General features: G+C 42.4%; 1 protein-coding gene across 1 annotated transcript in view; it reads right to left on the bottom strand.

The window, feature by feature from the left end:
* Positions 1-761: 761 nt before the first annotated feature.
* Positions 762-23191, bottom strand: part of GATB (glutamyl-tRNA amidotransferase subunit B) — a 42860-nt gene continuing 20430 nt past the window's right edge. The window contains exons 6-13 of the mRNA XM_061374338.1: positions 20067-20180; positions 18903-18987; positions 18520-18564; positions 16290-16479; positions 9797-9930; positions 9380-9458; positions 3830-3964; positions 762-1364 (exon numbers count right to left, since the gene is read on the bottom strand). Coding sequence (XP_061230322.1) covers positions 1236-1364; positions 3830-3964; positions 9380-9458; positions 9797-9930; positions 16290-16479; positions 18520-18564; positions 18903-18987; positions 20067-20180 — 911 coding nt within the window. The 3' untranslated portion in view covers positions 762-1235. The remainder of the gene's footprint in view (positions 1365-3829; positions 3965-9379; positions 9459-9796; positions 9931-16289; positions 16480-18519; positions 18565-18902; positions 18988-20066; positions 20181-23191) is intronic.

Genomic DNA, 23191 nt, shown 5'->3' with positions numbered 1-23191 from the left:
TTAGCAGCCTCCAGAAGGAGTTTAAGAACTTCAAACCCCTGGTACTAAATGGGATTTCTTTCCCTAGCCACTGTAATTGTGATAGGCTGCTCTAGTTGCGTTTCCTGTTAATAGTTTGAGCGCCCGAAGTGATTTGGGGCTGGGAAGTTAACACTAGGACCCTGCCTTTCTGTGGCTGCATAAAGCCAGAGCTGAAAACTGGAAGGTATTAAAAAACCAGCATGAAACACTCCTCAAGATTAAATAGTGGAACAGACCCTGGACCCCAGCTGAACCCTGCTCAGTTTTGGTACACCAACTGAATGTTCAATTCCCTCCACAAAGTGCTGCAGTTCCAGGTGAGAGCAGAAAGCCACATGCCAGAGAAGGGAGCAGCTCTGGAATTGGTGTGTTTGTAGCACAGGGTCAAGTCTTGCCAGCAGAGGAAAAATCGAACTGGCAGAAGCACATCTGCTATGCTGAACCTCACAGGCCAAAATAGAATGGGAACCTCAGAAGGTCTCAGGCACACATCATTCAGCCCTTTTCAGAACTGAAAGAGCTGTGAGTAGGCAAAGCAGGTGTTTGAGTACATCACAAGGTGAAGGTGAGAAAATGAACTGACACTAAGTCTTAGACGTAAACACTTGCATCTGTTTGTGGCACAAGCCTTGGTCACTGAAACACCAAGTGACTTCAGTCTTTCCCCATCCCTCAGAAACCAGGAAGAATGACAGCAGTGGACATGTTTGCCCCTTCTGCTAGTCACAGAGACACACACGTTCTTAATTACTGCTGTGGTTTTTAATCATTGTCACCTCTGTGCTCACGCTAACAGTGTGCACCACCAGATTTTGCATTCAAGATGGGTGAATTTCCCTCCCCCCAGAAGGCAGCTAGGAAAGCCAAGTTGACACTTACTTATTACAAAACTAACCAATACAGCTTCAGCTCCCTGCATACTCACAGGCACTTTAGGAACTTGTTTCCCATGGCTGTGAGGATCACATCTCTGAAGGCCACACTGATGCTAGGGAGATGAAAATGACTGTATCGCCTCCTGCAGTTCTCTTTCTCATCTGCCTTTGGCTGTTGCACCCAGGCAAGGCTGGGTCAGGCCAGCCCACAGTGCTACCTGAAGTACAAGCAGCCATCCTGATGCTACGAGAGGAGGCACGGAAGTTCATTTGCAGTGAACCAGACAGAATGAAGTGCGTGTCTTGTGTAGACGCTGGTATGGGTTTTCCCTCTTGTGGCTACCCTAACAGCTTCTTTTCTAACAGCTGCTTCACCAGAACAGGATTGGATCGTCCTTGGGTTTTCCTTTGTACCAGGCCGATTAACTTGTTCAGAACTTTGTGATTTCCTGCCTTGATTGCCATAACCTTTGAAGAAAAAAAAGACAACACTGTTACAGAAAAAGCAGCCAAGGTATGACTGTTCTTGTCCCTTGGACCATGGTGGTAAATACCGTATTCTGGGCCAAGGTGTTATTTATAAAAACTGCCTTCAGCTTTGCAATCAGCTCCCGCTCTGCTCCCACGAGGCAGCAGCAAGTCCCTGCAGAGCAGCAGGGCCTTATGACTAATAGAAAGATCTCCTCTTATTGAAAAAGTCAGAAAACACTTTTGGATTTTAACAGCCGCCTGCAACTTGAACAGCGATTTCCTGGAAGAGAGCCAGAAAAACGAGATGGGCTTCTCTTGCTAATAGGATCTACCTTTTCAGTCAATATCATGCTCGGTTGTAACAAGTAATTTGCATCAAATCTTACTCTGATAAAATGTGAGGTCCTTCAAGCACAAACGTAGGTGTTTCTGTAACAGCAAGTTATTTCCTTTAAGCAAGGAATCCTTTGCAACACAGCAATTAATTAAGTGATCAGAAATACGACCTCCTAGCAGACAGCTAGTGTTTGATGCACAATCACCTACAAAACAGCAATGGCCATGTTTAAAAGCTAAGTAAAGACAGTGAAAAAAAACACTGGAAATTTCAGCTTTCTGGGCATTCCTAAAGGAGATGCTACTGCTGAAAGACAAGCACCTGGCCTTGTGGCAGCAAAAACATTCTCTGCATTGTCAATTACTGGGCAAAACGTGATAGCTTCAGTCCAACAGGAGGTCATATTTACAGATATTAAGGGAAGGATTTTGAACATACGAACCACCAACTGTGCCAACCCCAAACACAAATGCAAATATTGCCACTAGTCATAGTATACAAATTATTGGCAGACTAAAATCTCTGTAGTGTCACAGAGTGAGACTATCTCTCATAGCTCAGGAGTGACAAGTACTCCTGAGCTATGAGAGATTACCTATATGGGGCAAAGGGCAGGACAATCCAGGTGCCGCATTTTCATGAGGTGCTCAGTGGTGGCTTGAGCAATTCTTTGTAAGTTAGCTTATTACAAAGAAAGTTACTATGAAAAACAGTGTAGTTCCCTTCTCTGCCTTGTCTCCCCCCAAGTATGGAGCTGATGCTATTTTGTAAGGCAAGCTCTTGCAGCAATTTGAAGCAGTGTAGTACAGGCCTTCAAGGCAGCTTTTGCCTTGGTGAAAGAATCAGCTGGAAAAAGTTACAGAAGCAAGGCCATCCTACTGCATTCAGTTTGACAAAAACAGTGGAAAACAGAGAGGAATTGCATTCTTGGAGAAAGCATTATTATTGAAATGGGAGTGCAGTTATGGACCTTCAGCTTCTGTACTTCCCAATCCGTTCCAATGCTCTTTCTATCCAGGCTGAGAACACAGCAGCACTTTTATCAGGCTCTGCAAATGAGTCAGCCTGATGGAGGTCACGCCGACCTACTGCAGGCTCATTTTCTTTATCAAAAGCTCTTGCAGAGCTGTTAGCATCCCCCAGTGAGATCTGGGGTGGGTGGTATTGTTCTCAAAAGATGCTAATGGTTTTTTTTCCAAATGGCAAATGTAGCCAGACAATGTTTATATTAAAAGGAAGCTATTCACTTCTGCTTTTACATTTGCACTCCAGAGAACATGTAAGTACTCGTTTTCATTTTGCTTTTTATAAGGCAGATTTTAGACTCTGTCAGGATCCCTTCCTGCTCCTCCCCTTCATGATAAACAAGTTTGTTTTCCCTTTTTCCCAGCCCAGACTTTGTTAGACTGATAAGTGAAGCAGGCTGCTGCGTGTCCTTCCAAGGAGATGGGGAAGAGCCAAACCCTCATCTTCCCTTTTGCAGAGCAGAAGGGAAGCGGCTCTGGAGCCACCGCTGCCACGGGGTCCGGCTCCTTGCCACCCCACACTGGGAGCCAGCTGGACTCTTCTCTTTGGCAGTGAAGGGAGACAGGGACATGGGGAAGAGACAGATGCAAGAAAATTTTTTTGCCTTGCCAGCTCTGGTACAGCCTCTAATTCCATAACTAATATATTCCTTGCTGGCAGGTAGCTTCAATCTCCAGCTTTGGAACAGTGTAACAGTGTTGTCCTAATATCACAAAGGATGACGTAAAGATCAGAGTGAGGTGGCCGGGTAGAGGGTCAGGTTAATGGTGGTACAGCTGCAGAGGGACAGGGCCCTGCAGTTCTGCTTTCCTGCATTAAGTTTTTATGGTGTCTCAGAATGACTTAGCGCATTAGCCAGACTGGTAATTTCTTCTGCTGATCATTTTGTGCAAGCTTCAATGTCTAAAAAAACACTTGGTAAAATAAGAAAGGAGAAGAAAAGGCTGATAATCACTCAGCAGCAGCTTTACTGCTCCGATACTGGCTCTACAGCTCAAATGCCAATCAACAGGGGAAAAAAAAGTGAGACCATTTTAACCCCCTTTTCAGTGCCACATAGTGCTGTAGAGCACAAGCTTCCCTCCACCATCATAATCACCTCATTTTCTTGTCCATCAATCACCGCCTGGCAGATCTGTTCAAGTGCTTCTTGATCCTGTATCAGTTCAAGTTTCTTTTCTTTAACAATTTCAAGAGGAGTCTTCCCTTCTCCTTTCCACAATTCCACAAGCACCTGAAAGCCACAGTGTGTAGCAGAGGTCAGTGTCTTAGCAAGGTTGTTTACATGCAGTATTTCAATTACTGATCCAAGAAGCCAGGTTTTATTTAAAGCAACAACAGATTGTCTAAATTGAACAAACCCAAGATTTAGTCCTTGCTGAAGCACTCTCCCTCCTTTTCTGCTTCCTGAAATAAGACAAAGCATTTTCACTTACTGCATGAGCGCAGCCTACCACAGCACTGGGGGCTGCCTGCTACCACCCAGTGCCCGTACCTTGCCTCCTCACAGGTGTTTCCTGAGCACACCTTGCTGGGAGAGGGGGTCACCACGGATGGCAGCACTGTCCCCAACTGCAGGGCTGCTCCTCTGGCAGTACTCATGCTCATCTCACATGATTCATAAGAACTGCCTGAGAGCACTAAGCAAATGCATTTTCATGAGCTATGTCTCTGCCCAGGAGCTGACCATTAGCTAACTATTGTACCAAGTCCAGTCCCAGGTAATTCACCCCATTACCAGTTCTCATCAGCAAGCTGTAATGAAGGGCATGTATGACAAAACAGAAGAAAAATAGTGCTGAGCAGAATGAATGCAGCAGCTCCAGCCCACCTATGCATCACCTCCAAGTACTGGATGGCTGGGCGAACCCACGCCTCTGGAATAATCACCTGTGAACGCTAGTTGTTTGCCTATGCTGCAGCAGGGCTATCTCCCTGGAATAAACTGGAAAGAAGAGAACATTTATAAAAAAACAATTTCCTTGGGCAGTTATTCTCTGTATTCACTTTGCTCTTATTTCAGAGCTGTGGGAGGAGAGAAAGAAAACCCTTATTAAAGCAGCTGCTTGTGCTCCATCCTGAGCTGAAGATGGAATTTTATGTTTGGGCCACTGCTTGGATACCAATATGGAAATGGATGTCATGGCAAAATTTCAGCAATAAATACTGTAGGACGAACAGAAGCCTGGGATGTGAGACAAGAAGGGGCATTCAAACCGCATGTTAAACCATTAGCAGGGCAGCAAGACAACTTAGAGAAAATGAAGCATATGGGATGGTAGGGCAGGGGGGTTGGAACTAGACGATCTTACGGTCCTTTCCAACCTTAACTATTCTACAATTCTATGGCATCTTGGCTTATCTTAGGTATCTCAGCAATTTTCTTCAGCATGGCAAATTTTCTGGTACAAAAGACCTTCAGTTAAAGAATTCCATAGCTACAAGAGGTATTTAAGAACCATGCATTGACACAGTTCCTCCAAGAGGAGATCTGTCTGCCAGCGGCACCCCAAAGCTTTTAATGGGATCTTATCACTCTGCTGGAGCTCTTAAGAGCAAGCACTGAGACGCAGCTGTACTGTGGCAGCTACATCTTGTTTTTTTCCCTAGGAGGGTTAAAGGAGCATCACAATATTAAATTTACTGATAAGAAGCCAGAGTTACACCTGCTGTAAGTAAAGCTTTCAGGTGTTCCTGTCTAAATAAATCAGCGCAGTATATGATATCTTTTCTACCAGATCTTCCTTCTAATGCAGTACTTAAAAGCCATCCTGCCAGCGCTACCTGGAATACCTGTAGAAAGAAACACATCCAACAGAGATTCAGCCTTTCTGCAGGCTGGTTATTTTCATTACACTTCATTGCTGCCCCAGGCAGCCCGCTCTGCTCCTTCCCTGAGGGACCTAACAGGAAGTGTTCTGTCTTCAATGTCTCCCAAGGCACAGGGACAGCACATCACCCCTCAGAAGGAGCCCTGTCCTCTTTGCACGGCACAGCCCAGCCCAGCCCATAGCAAAATGCCCTGGAGACTCTGAAGTGTTGCACAAATCAGGGGCTGGACAATGGATAAGCCATAGCGCTGTCCTGGAAAAAGGCAGATGGGATTTTTAGGATGGATATGTATTCAGGCAGGATGCCATGGGTTGCAAGGAGGGGAAAATCAGCAACAAAATCTACACAGCCGACCACGGCAGTTACCCTGGAGCAACTTATACATCAGGCTGACTTAGATCAGGGGCAGGACAGCTTGACAGCCAGAGATCCAGCTCTGATTCCCTGCTATTCCTATGCCAAACATCTCTTGGCATGGAGAAAAGCTGGCCCATTAGAAACCTTGAAGGCACCAGATTTGCCCTGTGACATCTGCATTGTGTGTATTTTTCAATTTGGTAACAAGCATCTCCACTTGCTAGTAGAGCAACAATGTTATCAAGGCCCTTGTTTGTTTACAGGTATGTAGGAAAGCAGAAAGAGATGTGGCCAAGACCTGTCAAAGATGCACTTTTAAAAATGTGTTTCTCCACCTGGCACGGAGTATGAATCTAAAGAAAGCAGTTTAAAAAACGATTTCAAGTCATTTACACAAACTGCCTGCACCAGAACAGGAGGAGCAAATGATGAAGTCTCCAGAGCCAAAACGAGAATCTCAGGCCTCGTTTCCATTACTGAAATCTCAGTAGTTTCTACTATTGATTCCTACCTGAGCGTGATTAGAGTTTAATGATGTTCTGCAGTCTCTACATACACAGGCATAGCAAGCAAACCACTGGTCAAGATGAATTAATCAGGACTTACACGTCTGGCTGCCACGGGCATCATATCAAACATTTTGCAACTGGTGAATGTGCCAGCTGACTGCTGTTCCTGAGAATGCTCCAACTGGAAACCCTATCTGCAGTGATTTGCTGCCAAGGGTGGGAGGGAAGCAGCAGGCAGTACCACTTGAGTCAGTCCTGGGGGCATCTCTCATTTCCAGGATGGAAATCTCAATGTCTGGCAGTTGTCCCTCAGCCTCTAACAAAAGTGAGGGGCAGGCCGGGTTCAGTCCTCCAGATGGTGGAGCCGTAATTGTCAAAGCAGATGGTTCTGTTTAGGTTTGTGTACTGTACTCATTTCCCTATTCTCTACTTTAAAGTAGGCGTTCCAAGGGTCTGTTGCAGTTACTCCTACATGTGTGACCTATGCAACTGCAGAAGTAAACAAGACCTGTGGTTTGCTCTGCTCCGTACCTTGCTACAGATCCCCAGAGAACACACAAGGGTGTCCAAATGGAGTTGTTTCATCATGTCTCTCAGCAGCAGGGGCAAGTTTCTGCTTCCGGGCTGCAGGACCCAGCCTCCTCCCACAGTGCCGTAACTCAGAGGCAGGCCCCTTACACCACTAACGTACCCACTGCCAGCCCTGCAAACCAGGACTAGGGCCCTATCTTGGGCATGGTCCCCACCACTTCAGACTGGTTTCAGCCCTGGTGAGCAGCATGGGCACCTCCCACTGTGAACTTCAGAACGCCTATGCAAGTCCCGGAGCCCAGGACACAATGACTCTACCACCCTGCTCACAGGCAGAGCTGAAGCTGTTCCCCTCTGCACAGGCATGCCAGTCTGGAGCTGCTTCGGAGACCTCTGGAGTAGGATGCTATATTTGATGGCAAGTTGGGCGTGAGCTCTGTAATTACCTAAGTGGTAATTATCTAAGCACACAGTGCCCTTTCCTTGACATACGCATCCTACCATACAATGTTCTGTGTCTATAATCAGTGTTCACAGCTTTCATCTGCCTGTGTTTTGCTGCCTTATACAGCAGAGACAGAACACAAAACCTCTTAAAAAATTTAAACTGTTAATAGCTTCCTGCAGTGAGCATGTATGTGTCTGCATGTCTGTGCACTCACCCCATGGAACCCTTCTATCTTTTCTCATTGGATCTGTCCCTACCACTGCAGTTTGTTCCCCCCCACCCCAAGTGCTGCAGTTCATCTGCCAGTGTGTATATATAGCCCTCTCTGCCCTCAGGCCATCCCCTATCTGCCTACTGCTGAGAATTGTTATAAACATTTGTTATTCTTCTGACATCCAGGCAACTAAAATAGTTTTCTAAATGTGGCAAGGTTTCTGCAGTTTGATGGGATCACTCAGTGATGGCTAACAGTATTGTTATTTCTGTGTCCGACTTTAGAACACTGAGCACAATGTGCTCATTGCAAGGATTTGGTAATTAAACAAGAAAAGCATCTCTGAAATTCCTGACGTTTCATAACCTGTCAGAAGTGCTGGCACACAAATATATCACAAGGTAAAAAACTCCTGTAGAAAAGCATTAGTCCCTGTCTCTGCCTTCACAAGGAAGCCCAGAGTTAAGGCTGGAGTTCTGAAGCTTCTCTTTCAAATGGAGACACCAAACTGATGGGTGTGCCATAACCCCGCAGGCACAGAACTGCTTTGCATGCCAATGCTTTTCCTATTAATACTTTATCTCCTTTTGAAGCTTTTACTTTTCCAAAATTTCCGAATGCACATGCCTGAAGTCGGGCACTTAAATCCTTATTTATGACACCTGTCATATGCAGCTGGCTGTTCACAGAAGCAGACCAACAAGACCAACCTCAGTAAGAACCACAAGCATCTCCTAAAAAGAAAACAACCAAGGGAGTTCAGATGTCTCCAAGTAGGGCAAAGAGCTCCATTTGCAACAGTTACACTCGGTTTATATTCATACTAAAAGCCTGAACAGACTTCAATGCTATCAAGCTGTACTTTGATTATATCAGTATGTGCTAAAAAGATGGAAACCTGCCCTATGTGTTCCAGTGTTAAATGTTTGAAAGCAGACAAGGCAAGTTAAGTATCTTCATGAAAATTTTCACTGATAAACACCTGAGAAGAAACACTCACCTAATGTATTCATCTACAGGATACTAATTCATTTGAAAAGACAATGCATTCCACATAAATAAGCTGGCAACAACTGAAGGTGAATGACAGATTACTTCCTATCACAAAACCCCTCCAGATTTTGTTTGTAGGCACAGCAGTCACCATACTCATAAGCAGTTCACAATTTTAGATACAAATCATCAAGTTGCTTTTTCAGACTGTCCTAAGCAAGATGACGTTTTAAAGGATGGAGAAACTTGCTTGAGAGGTCCATGACAGCCCTCGCTCGAAGCAGCAATGAAAGGAAGGCTAGACTTACCCACTTCTGACTCAAGGGTACACCAATAGCAAAACTTTCTGTGACTATGCTGTAGCCTTTTCCACATGCTAATGCTTAGGAACATAGACCTTATTCTCCCCTTAGTACCTAGTAACTGACAGTCTCAGCTTAACTGACTCAAACTGTGAAACTGAGATTTTTGTGTCCAGTCTGCTCAGGAGCAAGACTACTTAAGTGACTGTAGTTTACATTGCTTAGATCTACTATTTGGTTTGCACCTCCTTCTAACAATGAATATGCAGATGTACCTGTAAGACTATATACGTGAGGCATTTCCATCTATATAGTATACATATAAAATTTACCCTTCATCAACACTCAAAAGATTTCCTTTAAAAGCAGCTGATGCACTGGCACACACTGATCGCAAGACTGCAACATGAATGGAGTAAGCAGCCACAGATTCAAGGTACAGTAAAATGGGGAAGGTACTTACTTGCTTGGCTGCCGAAGAAGAAATTTCCTTTTTTTCTAGAAGGTTCAGAAGGTCAGCCAGGACAGAAGAACTGACTGGGCTAGGGAAAAAGGGGACAAGTTACTTTATACGGTAAGGCTAAAAATCACACAGTTTAGCATAACAAGCTAGTAGACACACTCTACCCAGCTTTAGGATTGATAGCCTGACTATACCTTACCATTGCCATATTCCAAAGAAGGAAGACTGATTACTGCAAGATAGTTGATTAACTTCATTCAGCATGACAGTGTCAAGACCTACACAGTACTGCACCTAGCACAATGAACTTACAGGTAGCTATAGTACAAGTGAGCAACGGAGTGACACTATACGATCCACGACATATGAGGAAAGGATCACTTTTGTTTCACAGCTGTAGTAATCAAGAAGCCTGACCTTTCCTTTACTGTAAGGGAATGTTGGTTCAAATAACTGAGCAGGTCATTTAGAATCCAGCCGATCACTTTCTTTGGCTTCATCTGGGTATGTTTTACCACATTTTCAAAGAATTCTGTTAATCCATCTTCATTCTGTTTAAGGAAAGTTAAATGCAGCAAAATGTTACCAGAGTGCAAACATCATTAACTATACATTTGGAGCATAAATACTCAATCCTAAAGTAAACTTGGTTTAGTGAATCCACTGCAGAGTCACAAGACTTTGGAGGAATTGTATTAGTGTTAACAGCAAACAAATTGCGTTATGCCTAGAACAGGTACACACAACTTACCTGCCCGCCTGCCTGTTTCAATGGTGCTTCCAATAAATGACTGTGATCTTCCTCTTAACTCCTCCCTAAAATTAGCATCTCAGGAGAAGCTTTCTCATCTTCTCATGTGTTTTCAGTAAGTATAATGCTAGCAAATATAATGCTGCCAATCTAACAGGCTGCCACACTACCTTTTACCAAGAAGAGGCTTTTCCTGAAACTGTCTACAGATACTTCACTCAGTCTTGCAATCACTTCTGTTTATTTTGGATTGAAGGAATAAGTTTAGCTTGCATTCACCCTTCAATGATATGGAAAGGTCATAACGTAAGAAGCAGAGTTCAATTTTTTTTTTCCTCCAGAGAAGCTATGTAGGCTTTCCCACAGAACCCTAAATGCTCAGAAGATATGACAGTAGGGGATTCAATTTATAGCTTAAGTGAAATCTGAGAGTGTTTTTAGAAGAACAGATACTGCACAGTCTGTTGAATGCTGTGGTGTTTGTCATCAAGGCAGTGATGCATCTCTAACTGTAGCACAGAACTCATTAGGTCTACCAAAGGTTGAAGAGATAGTAAGTGGCACCTCCCACCTTTTCAAGGAGGAATCCGAATCCAGCATGCCACTGAACTTCTGCAGTGCGTGGCATAAAAACACAGGGGGACAAGCCAGCTCTCAGAAGTTGAGAGGTAACAGTTCAGAGACAGCCAAGGAGCTATTCTAAGTATACTGTCATCGCAGCAAAAACGTTTCCCAAGCACATACTGACTGCAGGCAGATCTCGGAACAATTCAGAGCAAAAAGAGTTTAGGTATATGCTATACCAGAGCCTGACTTTTCCCCTCAAACACCTCACTACCAAAACAGCCTAATTTGCCTTGGGTTTCAAAGGCAATTTATCACCATTGCAATACAGAGTTTTAGACTTTCCTCCTCAAAACTTTCACAACACAAACTTCCAACAGCTCTAGACAGCACACTGTGATGACGTATGGCTTTTGAGAAGCCTGCAGACTACTGTCCTCTGTTCTGTGAAACAGAACAAAATGTACTTGGAGTGATGGCTGACGTGCTGTAAAGCTGGTGTAACAGAAATCAGACCCCTCCCCTTTACCTTGAGACCATCAGCAAAGAAACCAAGTTCTCATCCTAGGAAAGCCACTGAGGTCTTTTGTCAACCAAGGTAAACCTCATTAATCTTGTACCTCCTCCTCCTTATCCATCTAATATGCACAGACACAATTCACTTCTTTTTCCAGTGCTCTTATAAATTTAACTAGCAGTTACTTTGTAATCAAATTATGTGAAATTTGATTGAGAAATTAAGGCTAAATAGACTAGAGCAACAAACCTCAAAAAAAGGCAGATACTGTACCAAAGTACAGTAAACTCGATCAAAAACTGTGTGTGTGTGTTAAGTTGAATAGCTAAAATGATGCATTCCTAAGTACTGTACTCTTTCTAATTCACCTCAGGATTCACTAGCGCAAACACACAATGATTATTTAAACAGTGGGTTCCCTTCCACAAAACCACCTGTCTAATTTATATAGGAAAATGAGCAAATATAAAGGCTGGTTTCTTTACACGTGCTGCAGAAGGTTTCACAAACACTCCACACAGAGTAGATCTCGCTACAACATTGAAATGCACACGAAAACAATGTCTGCAGCTGCCACATGGCTGAACACAGGCTACGCAACTCCAGCACAGCATGTCCACGCTACCATCATGTGTAGGCTAGAGAGCTTATCTCTAGCAGCGGGCACATGAAGACCTCTGGGTATCATCAGCCTGGCTGGAGCTATGGCTCTGACCCTGCTGTAAGACCTTCCCAAGTCAAAGACAACATACTCACATGATTTCCAGGCAGCAAGAGCAAAAAAGCCCAGAAATACTCAGATTTACACATGCTACCACATACCAAACCCCACACTCACTACTAGGGCATATAAAATCATACTCCTCAAAATTCCTTTGTATTTATTGTACTCTCCAAAGAGTAGGAAAACCCAGTGCTTGACCTAAATGAATGAGGCAGAATATCAAAACACCAAAATGATTGACAGAAAGGAAACATTTTTCTTATTTTCTTGTCATAGTAGGAAAAAAAGTAGGCATAACTTCATTACTTTCATTTCTACACACTGCACTACTCAAACTTGATTTTAGTTTGTTCTGTGTTTTAGTCAACTTCCTTCATGCCAAATTGACTCCCAACCACCAACACCCCCCCCCAACCCTTGTTACAGATCTGAACTGTAAACCACTGCACACTCCAGCATGCTGGTTTACAGGAATGCTAAACTTGACTGTTCTCCCTAGTTCCGAATAATGTATTTTAATCTTCAGAGCAGGAAAACCAGAAATCTGGAATCGCAGCTCTGTGTTTGTGATCCAGGCCCACTTGGTGCTCTCATTACACACCAAATAGGCTGTAACTTTCTCAGTTAAGAGTCTCACTGGCATGAAACCTGACACACCAATATTTTGACCAGATGCAAATTTCTTTTTTAGACATGGTTTAAAATGATCATTTAATAGTCCTGAAATGTCAAAAAACTGCTGGAGGAGTGATTTCAGATGTTTTTTAAACAAGTTTAAAGCAATACATAATCTTACAGAATACCACAGGTACAATCTTTAGGGGCACTGGATCTGCAATGCAAGCTTATGCTTTTAAACACCACCGTTTCCCAAAGAACTGAAGAAGAAAACTACATCAATGTTCACAAATAAAATGTCATTCTGTGCTTTCTTATTCCCATTTTCACCATCACTGTTCCCACAATAACCAACTGTGAGATAACTGCTGCCAAAATGTGAGAGATTGTTGGGGAAAAAAGCCCAGAAAATCTAGCCTAATAAAGCAGACAAGCTGAGAAACCAAAGTTCAAACTTTTTCCTACAGGTTCTTACAAGTTCTTTAAATTCTGAAAATAAGCTTAAATTCACCTGCACGCCAACACGTACAAGGACAGCATGTCTTAAACAAAATGGTCAAAACCAGCTTCTACAGCATCCCACTTTTGACCGTTCAAAGGATTCACCAACGTAACTGTTCCACCACAGCAGGAAGCCAAAGCCCAAGTGGAATGGCCACTTTCTAAGTAAACAGAGGAACAGTAAATGCATTGGAAGGTCTGGAATTCAAATGAGAAAGGAATTCCAATTCAAATGAGACTTTTTTTCCAATTGATCTATTTTTTGGTTGGACATCCCCAAACCTCAGCATGCTCTCTAAAAGCAAAACATAGACATTCATGTCTATACCAATGCATCTCATTTTTTGACTCACCAGGAAGCAAGACAAAAATATAATATCACTGGCAAAGTTGTCCAAGATCCTTCTTGACTGAAGTATTTGCCAGCCTACCAGTTTACACAGCAAAGCAGGAACTGCATGCAGAAATCAAGTACTAAAATACTCTGTAGACTGCACAGCTCAAAGAATTGTTTCTTTACACGTAAGAAATCAGAATCAGAAGCTTCAATTATTTTCACAATTTATATAGAACTGTCAAAAAAATACCAGTTTACACTTAAGAAAGTGCAGCCATAAAGATACAAATAGGTAATGCTCCCCTCCCATTTCAGTACATTCTGTACTGCAAAGCAGGACGTCTCAGATTCTCAGTACTGCAGTACCAATAGGCAGCTACTGTACGAGAATAAATCTCTGAAGGGAGCTCAGAAACTAACCTGCATGCTGAAGTATGGTATTGTTTCATTACAACTTCGACGTGTAATCCTTTCTCTAACAAGTTGGCACAGCACAGAGATTTTATATTTTAAGAGTTGTCCCTCTATCACTGCCATTTATTTAATGAGCACTCCTGGGCGCTCTAACCTGAAAGAAAACTCATTAGATTTGTGCATCTGGCCCTATCAGCAATCTCCTGCAACTTCTGATGTAAGCTTAACACAGCAACAGACATACCGTTTTCAGATGAATTAAGGTTAAGTAGTCTCCCAGTGAACAAGCAAGCAACTTTTATGGAAAGTATACATGCTGACATTCTAATTCACAATAAAAGAAGACCCACAATAAAGAATGTGTTCACTTCATGCATTCAAATGGATGCATTATTCTACTACAAACTGAATCCCAAATTTCAGCTTGGAGATCATTAATTGTCTTATGTGTTGCAAAAAGGAAAAAAAAAAAGAAGCTAAAAGGAAAAAGCAAAGGCAATAGTGGATTTCAGAGAACAGCTGGAAAGAAAGGGCAGTTGATGAGGCAAATATATAGATGTAGGTGATAACTTCTGATGCAGCAGAAGTCATCAATACTAGCAGAATTGAAATGGGCCAACAAGTGTGTTGATGCCAAGTTAAAGGATTAGGTGTACTGGGTCTGGCTGGGACAGAGTTTATTTTCTGAAGAGGGTGCTGTGTTTTGGATTTGTGACTAAAGCAGTGCTGACAACACACTGGTGCTTTGGCTGCTGCTGAGCAGTACTTTCTCCCAGTCTGCACACCACAGTGAGTAGGCTGCAGGTAGGCACAACGCAGGGTGGTGACACAACCTTGACAGCTAACTCTGACCATGGGTATACTCCACGCCACACAGTGCCTTGCTCAACCAGGAAAACTACAGGAAGGGGATTTCTGGGGAAGTAGTCACTGCCATGGGTAGGAGACTGGTTGCGCATTACTCTACTTGTGGAAGGCGGTGAGTGATGGCATTCACATCTCTTTCAGGTTCTTCCCTTCTTCTTTCCTTCATGTAAGTGTCTTCATCTCAAACTACAAGTCTTCTTGATTTTGCTCTTCCTATTCTCTTCCCCATCCCACCAGCAGGGAAATGAGCAAGCAACTGTGGTGCTTAGCAACTAGCCAGGGTCAAGCCGCCACAGAGCGGGAGAAAAAGTAAAAAAAGTCAGAAAAAAAGGTTCAGGACTCATCTACCCTTCAGAGCTCTGTTCATTTTAATACGTGAGAAATATGTTGGTGTGAAAAAAGCCCACATGCATGGACAGGAGTACTGGCTGCAAAATCACATTTTGAAATAGAACGGTAAGAACTACTAACACCTCTCAATGCTATCTCTGCAGCCTCACAACTTCAAGAGACTTCTGACTCACCTGCCCACCAAACACTGAAATGTCTGCAACTCACTAAAATAGCACACAACCACAGGAGCAGTTTTCCTAACAACTTTCTTCAGAAGAATCATTTTTTTTTCTGTAGAATCAGCTTCTGTACAAGTGTATTAAATAACAGACACACAAAGGAGGGATATGATGTAGTTATGTGCACTGCTCTCCCCACATTCATAGTCAAAGGAAAGGAACTCCTCCAGAGGGCAATCTAAAAGTACTTACAGTTCCACTCTGAATCTTACTCTAAAGAACTCCTTCTCCTGCATCCACTCATCACAGAGGTAACCAAAGCAGTACATTGTTCTAGCTTAGCTGGCTATATGAAATGTCTAATCTTGTGTGCGTATGCTAAACTCCCTACAAGAATTACCACTGGCAAAGGGAGATGACCCAGTCTGTATTTAAGAAGTTGAAAGTCCTTTAGAATAATTTTGGAAGTTAGGACATTTTGCTGTCACTTCCTTATTTAAATCTGTATTTGCCACATCCTTTGCTCTCCTCATCCCCTCTTCTGAACCTATCCCCAGTAAACTGCATGGTGAGGTTGAAGTTGATGTTCAGCCACTCAGTGTATTTACCTAAGGATAAGTCTGTGTTTTTTCAAAACAGAGTGTAAGCCAGATCAACAGGCACATGAAGCTGAAAGACTGAAACACTGGGTCAGGAAAACACATCTACCAATTTGTTAAATACTGACAAGGTGCCCAGCTTTGCTCCACACCCAAAGCCAAGAGAAGCAGGCACCTGCAGACAAGGGTTTTTCAGCAGGAAGTTGCATGTTTGCTGTAGTCAGACACGGGTGCATCCATGTGCAGACAGAGAAGATCAATATTAAATAATAGTTATTTGACTGCACCTTGCATGAGAAACACTTCTAGGAGCACCATGTATGGTTTCTTTTCCACACCATTCATGTATACAGCTTCAAGATACAAATCACACACTGAATGTATCTCCAAATAAAAGCATCCATAAGAGCTGACAGCTGGTTTATAGGACATTTGTTAATCTTTTCAAAAACCATGCAACTTTTGATGTTTCCAGGCTTCTTTTAGCACTTGATCAATACACCTACCAATAAGGTGAAGCTGTGTTCAGGAAGAATCCCATACTGTTCAACAAGCTTTGCTCTCTTCACACTGGGGAGGTCAGGAAGTCTCTCATGAATCCAATCAATATTTACCACTTGCTGATGGTTCATATTAGCTGGCAAAGATTTTGTATCGTACAGAATCAATGGAGGAAGGTTTGGCTCTGGCATGAAGCTAGTAAAAATGAAAACATCCATTATAGTTATTTTCAGTCAGAAGCTAAAGGACAAGGAATAAAATGTGTATCACAAGTTTATATTTACCTGGAAGTTGTATTACTTTTTCAACTAAACAAACTATTAAAAATTCATGGCTTCCTATATCACTGTTAAGTAGTGAGAAAACAGCCTCTGAAAAGCCTCTGTTTTCTTTGAGTATTTGCCACTGATTATTGAAGAGGTGATGATGGAAAACAGGTAAATAAAACACTTCTGCCCCCAAAATAATAATAAAAAAATGCCAATAAACCCAGGAAGAATAGATATGGGAACAACTCACTCCTACTGCCATCAACCATGGATTGTGGATCTGAATAAAACCAGGAGTGGACTGGCAGGGAAAAACCCAGATCTGACAGCCAGTGGCCAGGAGTGAACTGGGCAGGTTGTAACTTTTTTCGGACTAACTTCAAAAGTCTTTATGAAATCCCATGCTGTGCTAAAAGCAAAGTCACTGTGCACAGTAGGGTGCTGCCACAGAACAAAAGGCTCCCTTAAAAAGAAGGGCAAATTCAAACCACTCAAATGACTGTGATTGAAGCACGAACCTCATTCTGACATGATCAAATGAAGGGTTCAAAGGTATCAGAATAAAGGACATGGGGCACCCTCTACATTAACTGTAATAATTTCTATCTCAAATCTACCTAAACACAGATCTTAAGTTTAAAATATCATGTGCAGCACTAAGTCAGGAAAAAAAAATAAATCTCAACACCCCCCCTCCCAGTTTAACACTGATAATAATCTTAGTACCAATAATAACCTTTCTGGTCTTTATTTGAAATACCTCAAACTCCCAAGTTTTGCCTAGGCTTTAATGGATCTTCTTTCATATTTGTTTGCATAAATCTTGTTAAATAAGCCTCATGCCAGCACCTACCATAATAAGGGATTCACAAAATTATCACTGACTTTTCCGCTGCATTTCTTCAGTCAGTAATTTAAAAAGTAGATTTTAAGTTTGTGAAATGTTTTCCTATCCTTGCTCTGCTCTAGTAAGATCAGCGGTAGAATATACATAGATTTAACAGGGACACAGATATGGCAAAGCTGAGAGGCTCTGAAAGTTCTCCTACAGAATTCTCCAGCTGGGAAGTGAACTCTGGGAGTAACGGGAAGACTGTCTCTGGAATGAACAGCCAGGGAACCATTGGGAGGATCAGCACTAAAAGGAATCTAAGCGTGAGAGGGGGCAGGCATGTAGAGAGCAGGAGAAAGAGTGCCCAGAGCACTGAACTATGTCACTCTTAACCTCCAGACACCACTGGGACGGCCTCCCATGCTAGAGCACTAAGCAGCTGTGCTGCTACTTTGCAACACTTCACCAGCAACTTGTTCCCAGCAGAACCTTGTCTCCTCACCCTCTGGCTAAATCTTTCTTGGGTGGCTGTTTATGGTTTGATAGCTGTCACATCCCACTGGTGAAATCAAGAAGTACTTAGCAAGGTGAACATCTTCATTAGGTCTACAAAGACCTTAAGGTAGAAACCTGCCTATGAATGCTGACACACTTTAATAGTAGTTAGGATTTTCAAAGAGTAACTGTGATCTGTGATCACAGAATTTAAGCACTGAGAGGCAGGGCCTGCTATCTGAAAACCATTTCCCTTGGTATTTACTTAAATAGGGAGTAATGCTTAACTCCAAATGTTCTTAAGTTTTATGTCAGGCTTTCTTAAGAATACTCTTGTATTCTTAAGAATACTCTTGTACTAGCTTCACAAAGTAAACTTTCAACTTACCCACTCTGAGCACACTTAGGTTTTGGGAAAGGTCTATGGGTTTAGCAGAGATGAGACAGTTCTAGATCTGAACTGCTCAGACTAGCACTGATTTTGACAGGTCTCTTCCCCTTCCAGTGGAAAGTAAACTTCCAATATATACTCACTGTGCTATCTTTACATGCTCATTACACCGACTACACTTAAGGAACGATCTCCTAAATTATCAGTTCTTGAAATGTTAACTTTATTTGACAAAATACAAAAATTACCGGTAATCCTGTTTTCCTTCTTTGTCTCTCATTGGTACAGTGCACCTAAAATAAAGCCAAAACAAGTAAGATGTGGTAAGAAGGACACCACAGAACTAGTTTTATGGCAAAAACTTGCCTCATGAAGATCAGAAAAACTTCTCAAAGCCACTTCAAAGAATGTGTGTAAGTAAGAGGACAGTTATTTTCCTGCTTGACATAACAGTCTGCTGTGAAAAAGTCTGAACTTTAAGAAGATATTACTATCTGTGAGGAGGCTATGCTTATGAACATTAGCTTTAGAGGAGAGAAGTTGAGCACGTTACCTCTCCTGATCCTGTCACTAGGTATCCATGGCACTCTAAAGCTGCTATTCCTGATGTTCCTTCAAAATAAAAACTCACCCAAGCTTGGAATCAAAGGCTCTTGTTTCATTCAGAATTGTTCCTCCATTTTCAAGCTCTTCAATTTGCCTTTGTATTTCATAGTCTGACAGAACCAAAAGAAAAAGGAGTAAGCTTATTATAGTGCATTATTAGCTTTTGCACACTCCAGTATTTCATTTTTCACTGCTATGTAGTAACAGAATAAGTTTGTTGCTTTAACCTTAATGAAATCAACCACAGTAGTTACAGGCAGAATTATCAGTCACTGTCTCTCTCTCCAAAACTATTTTCTTCTTTGCAAGTTTTCCTCATCTTCTTTCATTTCCTTTAAATAGAAAACATTTTCTCCCAGGCACTGCAGCCAAGCAATGCATTCCTAGTGACCTTCCAAATCACCCAGTTGAGTCTTCTTTTGCAGATCCAGTAATCATCTCTTCTTGCTCATACCCAATCTGCATGTGAACTTCATACACACCACCTACCATACTCAGTGGAAAGCAATCCTCTACACTGGAGGACACAAAGCTACTGCTAATATATTTCAATAATAAACATATTAGGTATTGAATCATCTGTTTTATTCTTTTTGCAGGCAGAGGGTTACCTCTGTAACAAAACTGCAAACTAATATGGCTGCTATCCCCAGAGTACCCCATACTAAGATTTATTCTGTCAGGAAGCAGCAAGAGCAGGGCCGCTCCATAAGAAGGAATAAGCCAGAAGCTGAGGGTGACCACAGCACAGGCACAGCCGTTGGTATCTGGTGCAGCCCCACTAGTCTGAACAGCATGGGCAGGGGCATGTGCTACTAACAGGGCTGACTGACAGTCCCAGTCAAGGTGAGAGGATGAGCTGGGTCTAGGTTCCATCCACAGAGTGCAGTCAGAAGCAGAAGGAGGTAAATCCAGAGACAGCATTGTGAACAAGACTACAGAAAGGTCCACCAGGAGTGGACCTCTTCATGGCTGAAAACTGGCACACATAGCTTAGACCAAGTCTGAAGGCCTCAGCCTGAGCTTAAATGGGACTCCTGGACTCACAGTCAAGGTGCATGGAAGGGACACCCAGGCAAAGCCAGTCAGGGCATTTGAGACCGATTTCTGCACTCTAAGGCTGACACATTTCATGTCAGACCACATGAAGTGTCTACAATACTCTTTTAATGAAGCAACCATCATTTACCTACTGCTTTTGCCAGGAATCGTATGCTGTTGATATTCTTCACTTCAGTCCTCACTCCATAAGGCTCCCCAGGGTGATGCACAGAAACATTGGCATCCACTCTCAGCTGACCCTCTGTAAAAGGAAATTTTATCAACAGAATAGCCTGCCCTGTAAACTGGAGTAAAAACCTTGGCATGCATTTATAAACCGCATGTTATGTGCAGAGCATTAATAGCTTCTGTATGTGCAGAAAAGAGTACCAACCACCTCACCAGAGCTTTCTGTTTGTGATTCCACCTCAAGTCACTGCCTCTAATAATTCAACATTTTCCTAGAACAATAGTTTGGTTTTAATTACTGCTTATAATTCCTCTCGGAGAAAACTGCATGGTGCAGTGCAGCACAGATCCTCTATGCCATACAGTGAAAAAAGCTTCTGATTCACAGCTCTTAAATAAAGGGAAGAATTACACAAGCAAGTGGTGGATTGTGAGCTTCCATTCCTCTAAAAGCAGCAAACCCCCCCACTTTTGGAATTACAGTTTGATGGGTACGTATTGCCCTCGCATGGAACACAGGAACCTACAGTTATGTTGAACAGATTTACTAAGGTGTTCTTGGAAATTTACAGCTCAGGGACAAACTGTGAGTAGCAGATTTTTTCTGTAATTTTCTCCCTCTCCTGCAAGAAGCTGCGATTCCACCCCCACCCCCAATGCCCCTGGTTGCCAAAACCTGAAACTGAATACAAAGTTTTATATAAAAGCATCCTGCGCTTTTAGTCCGAAATGGACTAATGTGAAATCTCTAACCTTGGAGATCTTTAATGACTCGACCAGAAGTAACCTGTAATTGTATCTTTCCCAGTTTTGTCCCTCTAAAGACATCCCTTCTGAGAAGAAAAAGCTTGCCACAGTATATCAACTAGTAGGAATAAACAAACAGGAGAGGTTGCATTAAAAAGAATCATTATTTTTCCCATACCGCACAGTGAACACGTGTAGCCTTCCTCTTTTCTAACTTTATTTCAAATACAGATAAAAAGAAACAAAACACTTCCTGTTTAGATACAGTAGCACTATTAAAGAGAGCGCAAAATAGCTCAGAGCAAAACCTGTGAAGATGGCTACAGCTTCAGAATCCTTCCCAGTCAATAGATGTAAATGGACTAGAGGGGTCTTGGTACACTCTGCAAAAGCAGGCTGGATGATAGCACACTAATTTCCTCTATAGAGTCTTGCCAAACATGCAAATGAAGGATAAAGGTGCTGGAATAACCCAACATCTCTTTCAAGAGAAGTGTTTTGCATGTGCTCCCTCTTTGGGGTGAAATGAGTACTTGTTCCAAAAAAGGAATAGACTTGTCCTGCCCTTGCTTCATTTTGAGACATGACCTGCTTCTACTTGGATGTAGGTGTCAGTGTGACAAGACAATAAAGTTAATCAGGCATAAGAAAAGAAAGCCAGGCCCCAAATGTTCTTAAAAAAGCTTTTTTCCTTTAAACCCACTTTAAGCCCAACTTCTTTCACTTTGCAATGAAATAATCTTTTCATCTGTTAGCTGTAATGAAATAACACCTGATAAAACTGGGTGCTGAACACACAAGCAAAATTAAGGTAAGAATGTGAAACTTTTATCTGAAAGAAAGTAATTATGATGAGGGAAGACTACAGTAGAAAGCCCCTAAAACCACCACTTTAAAAACAAAAGCAATCAAAACCAAACCAAACAAAATTCCAATTACTTTTAAAAGCCAACTATACTGGAGGAAAAATATTCCCTTAACTGGAATTGTCCCCTAAAGTCAGAAATCTCACTGTGATAAAAGATATGATAGTGCAATTCCAATGGCAATCTTAGGGCCAAATTCAATAGCAATAAAGGAGAGTATGCATCTCCATGAAGGCCTTTGAAGAAACATGCAAACTGGCTGCTTAATATTAACAGCTGTGCCCCATTAGACATGTGTAACACTAGTATTAGAAAAGATGCAGACACATAATGTCTAGCAATTATTATTTCCCCCCATATTAAATTAGATTTGCATCACTAGCAACATTTATTGGATCCCATTTATCGGGTGATACAGGGACCACTCCGACTCATTTCTCACTGTGGACTGAATTTGTTGCCAGAACAGTAAGGCCAACTGTCACAGGCAAAAATACAGTTTACATTGTAAACACTAATAGGCAGTTGATAACTGGGTGTATGTGTGGAGGGGATGAATACCCAAAGCTGTTCTTTTAAACTCTCAAGCAGAAGCCTACTATTTGCTAGCTGTAATCATGGGCTGGTTGTAAATTTTGGTAACATTAGGACTGAGCAGAAGGGGTATGACCTGAATCCTCCAATTAATAGAGGAATATGAGACAGTTACCAGTTAGGAGGCTGATCACATTCTGTGTCTCTGCACATCACTTACTGCAAAAACTGGGGCCTTAGGGTTCCAGAAAGAAGAGCTGGTGGCAAACGCAGGGCTTCCCACAAGAGGAAGTGGCTCAGAAAGATAGTAGCAATCTTGCCTAAAACAATCTCGAAGGCGAGGAAGGATCCCAAAGACCTGAGAGATGTCTGAGACAAATGCCAGCGGATGCCTAGTGACACTGGCCTCTAACACCTGATGCTGGTATCTGCAAACATGCTGCACAGCATAAACACAATTTTCTGGCCTACCTGCCCAGACCAGCAGTGATCTCCCTAGTAGTAGTACAAGTTGAGATCTAGTGAACATAATGTTGCAGGGGAGGAAAAGATAAAGTGTGAAATGACCAAGTAGGGTAAAAGCAGCAGTCTTGGTTCTTAAATCAACCCCAGCACCCATGTCCACTACGCACTGTCATTTACTTCATCTCACCCATGACACCAGCACAAGTTTATTGCCTATACCACCCTATGACTAGTTGAGACCTGACACAACTTACAAGATGATCCATGCTCCCACTGTATTGTCCCGTCCTGTAACTTCAATATTCTGCAACTAACCCTTAAAACAGATCTTCTGCATGACAGTGCTACAGCAAGCAAGTTGAGGACAGACAGGGAAAACCACAACAACCCTGGGGATATTCCCTCCTGCCTAGACCTATCCTGTAAAAATATTGTGTGTGAGGCCATATAAAATCTAGCACTGCAAAGCTCT

This window comes from Neopsephotus bourkii, unplaced genomic scaffold (assembly GCF_033783945.1).
Source record: "Neopsephotus bourkii isolate Nb327-2 ecotype Australia unplaced genomic scaffold, CSIRO-AGI_Nbou_v1 NB_168, whole genome shotgun sequence".
Classification (NCBI taxonomy): Eukaryota; Metazoa; Chordata; class Aves; order Psittaciformes; family Psittacidae; genus Neopsephotus; species Neopsephotus bourkii.
This window is presented reverse-complemented; position numbering and strand designations above follow the sequence as displayed.